This window comes from Priapulus caudatus, unplaced genomic scaffold (assembly GCF_000485595.1).
Source record: "Priapulus caudatus unplaced genomic scaffold, Priapulus_caudatus-5.0.1 Scaffold6, whole genome shotgun sequence".
NCBI classification, from domain to species: domain Eukaryota; kingdom Metazoa; phylum Priapulida; class Priapulimorpha; order Priapulimorphida; family Priapulidae; genus Priapulus; species Priapulus caudatus.
Window position 1 is genome coordinate 137,029 of NW_014577067.1, and position 2,434 is coordinate 139,462.

Here is a 2,434-nt window from a genome sequence, read left to right on the forward strand (position 1 = left end):
GCCAGCGTGTGTTGCAGATGAGCATTTGGACGACATTTACAGGAAATTGTCGGCAATAATAGGTGAAAGAGAGTAGAGAAACTTTTACCTAATAGTAGTAAATAGATTTCGTATTTAGCATTATATTTTATTGAAACGCTCCATGTACATGCCATGTACGGGTTGTACTCGCGGTTACAGCCCTATAGACCGAAGGCCCGATAGACCGAAGGTTTATTCGAATACGCAGTGGCTACACGTCCGGAATCCGTCGCCTAGCCTCCATGCTACGTATCCGGACAACCACTGAAGCCGTATTCGAACGTGAATATGCCGCACATCCACCGATACCACTATAAATCATATGATGCCACTATAAACCATATATATGCCCTAACCCTTTGCAATATTCGGTGTATCGGACCTTCGGTCTATAGGACTGCCCCCGTACTCTAATGACTAATGTACCAGACCGTACTGCCCACATGCGCATGCTCCATTTATCACATCAGTCTCGAATCATAATCAATACGTGAATCATTGAATCATAATACCTTATTATTAGCTCTTGATTGAATCATGACATTTTGCGATCTAAATAAGCGCATCGTAGTTCATAAGCTAGTCTGCTTGCATACTTCTTGTGTATTTATGATAAGCCTAGTCGTAGCTAAAACTGCTTTAGTTTTCATGTTTTGTGACTCCCCATTGGCATCTACATGAAATTCGACATATATATTATATATATATTATCAAGAGCTAATAATATCTATTAGTATTATTAGCTCTTGATATTATGTATAGCACACGATCCACAGGAACTTGGGACAGTCAGTAAAAACTGAAAATAATACGAACGCACATTTACAAAACCACCCATTTATTACATTTCTACTGTTAGGAACTGCATGCATGTACTACTGAGCAGTACGCTCCTGTGTAAGACTAGTGTAGACTAATTATCACTACGGGACTTCACGAGGGAAATGATTAGTCTTCAAAGTTAGAATATTGATATCAATATGCATGCATATATAACATTTCCAGTTCAGTTCTTCGTGGCGCGGGAAGGTCAGGAATGAATAAGAACAAGCATCGATCCGTTATGATTGATATGCAGCATCCCGGTTTGCAAGTTCCGCTTCAATGATGGATGGCTACGGAATGCATGTACGGTGCTGCATTAGTGCATAGCTCCAAGAAACGGTCTTTGCTAGGGCTAGGAGACCTTTAACCCGACCAGGCTGTGTGACTAACGTCAATACACCAACATATAACATCTATACGTCATATAACGTCAATAAGTATTCTAACCCTAGCAATACCGTTTCTTGGAGCTAGGAGACCTTATTCAGTTGTATATTATATATCAATATTGTGTATATTGACGTTAGTCACACAACCTGGTCGGGTTAGGTGCATGCTGCATAGCTCTACGGGTGTAGCGGGAGTCTGGAGAGACGGGGCTATACATCAGCAAAGCTAGCGGGTACATTGCTTATTTTGTGATAAAGCATTGATCCCTGGGCAATCTATGGATAAAGTCAACAACCAGTTCCAAATGTCACAACTACGCGCCAATTTTCTTACCTCTTTGTCTCACGTGACATTATTGGGAACCGGTTTCCCGCCATCTATCTCCCATCCGCGAACCGCTTGTATTCAAGTGTTGATTGGAGCATGAAAATCCACCACGCGATGTGAGCCAATCCGGTTAAAGCAGAAAATCTGTCAGCCAATTGGAAGTCTATCCCTCTACACCAGCATGATATAAATACAGACAAACGGCGAACATTGAACACACAAATTTTTTGTTTCGAAGCAGTATCGTAATGGCTCGTACTAAGCAAACCGCTCGTAAGTCTACCGGAGGCAAGGCGCCAAGGAAGCAGCTGGCTACAAAGGCAGCTCGTAAGAGCGCCCCAGCCACTGGAGGGGTGAAGAAACCTCATAGGTACAGGCCTGGAACCGTTGCGCTGAGAGAGATCCGCCGCTACCAGAAGAGCACAGAGCTGCTCATCCGCAAGCTACCCTTCCAACGCCTAGTTCGTGAGATCGCACAGGACTTCAAGACTGACCTGCGATTCCAGAGCTCTGCAGTGATGGCTCTTCAGGAGGCAAGCGAGGCGTACCTAGTTGGTCTGTTCGAAGACACCAACCTGTGTGCCATCCATGCCAAGAGAGTTACGATCATGCCCAAGGATATCCAACTCGCTCGTCGTATCCGTGGAGAGCGTGCGTAAACCCGATACAGCGCAAGAAAAACAACCGGCCCTTTTCAGGGCCACCATTTCTCCCCAGAAATGATTTCTACTTTGCAATTTCGAGTGGTAATAAACGGTGCGATAGGGTAACTAGCTCTAGAACTATAGCACATAAAGTATGTTGAAAAGGTGCAACGAAATTGCTCGTATTAGGTAAATACAGTAAAGTTACAGTACTGTACAGCAGCATT

The 2,434-nt window shown here is 43.8% G+C and overlaps 1 protein-coding gene across 1 annotated transcript; it reads left to right on the plus strand.

Moving 5' to 3' along the window:
- Window positions 1–1,793: 1,793 nt before the first annotated feature.
- LOC106805529 (histone H3) lies at window positions 1,794–2,312 on the plus strand. The gene has a single exon (XM_014807164.1). The coding sequence runs from the start codon at window positions 1,812–1,814 to the stop codon at window positions 2,220–2,222; it is 411 nt and encodes a 136-aa protein (XP_014662650.1). The 5' UTR covers window positions 1,794–1,811; the 3' UTR covers window positions 2,223–2,312.
- The last annotated feature ends 122 nt before the right edge of the window (window positions 2,313–2,434 follow it).

Coding starts and splice junctions, on each gene's coding strand:
- LOC106805529 (XM_014807164.1), top strand. CDS start 1,812: ATGGCTCGTACTAAGCAAACCGCTCGTAAGTCTACCGGAGGCAAGGCG.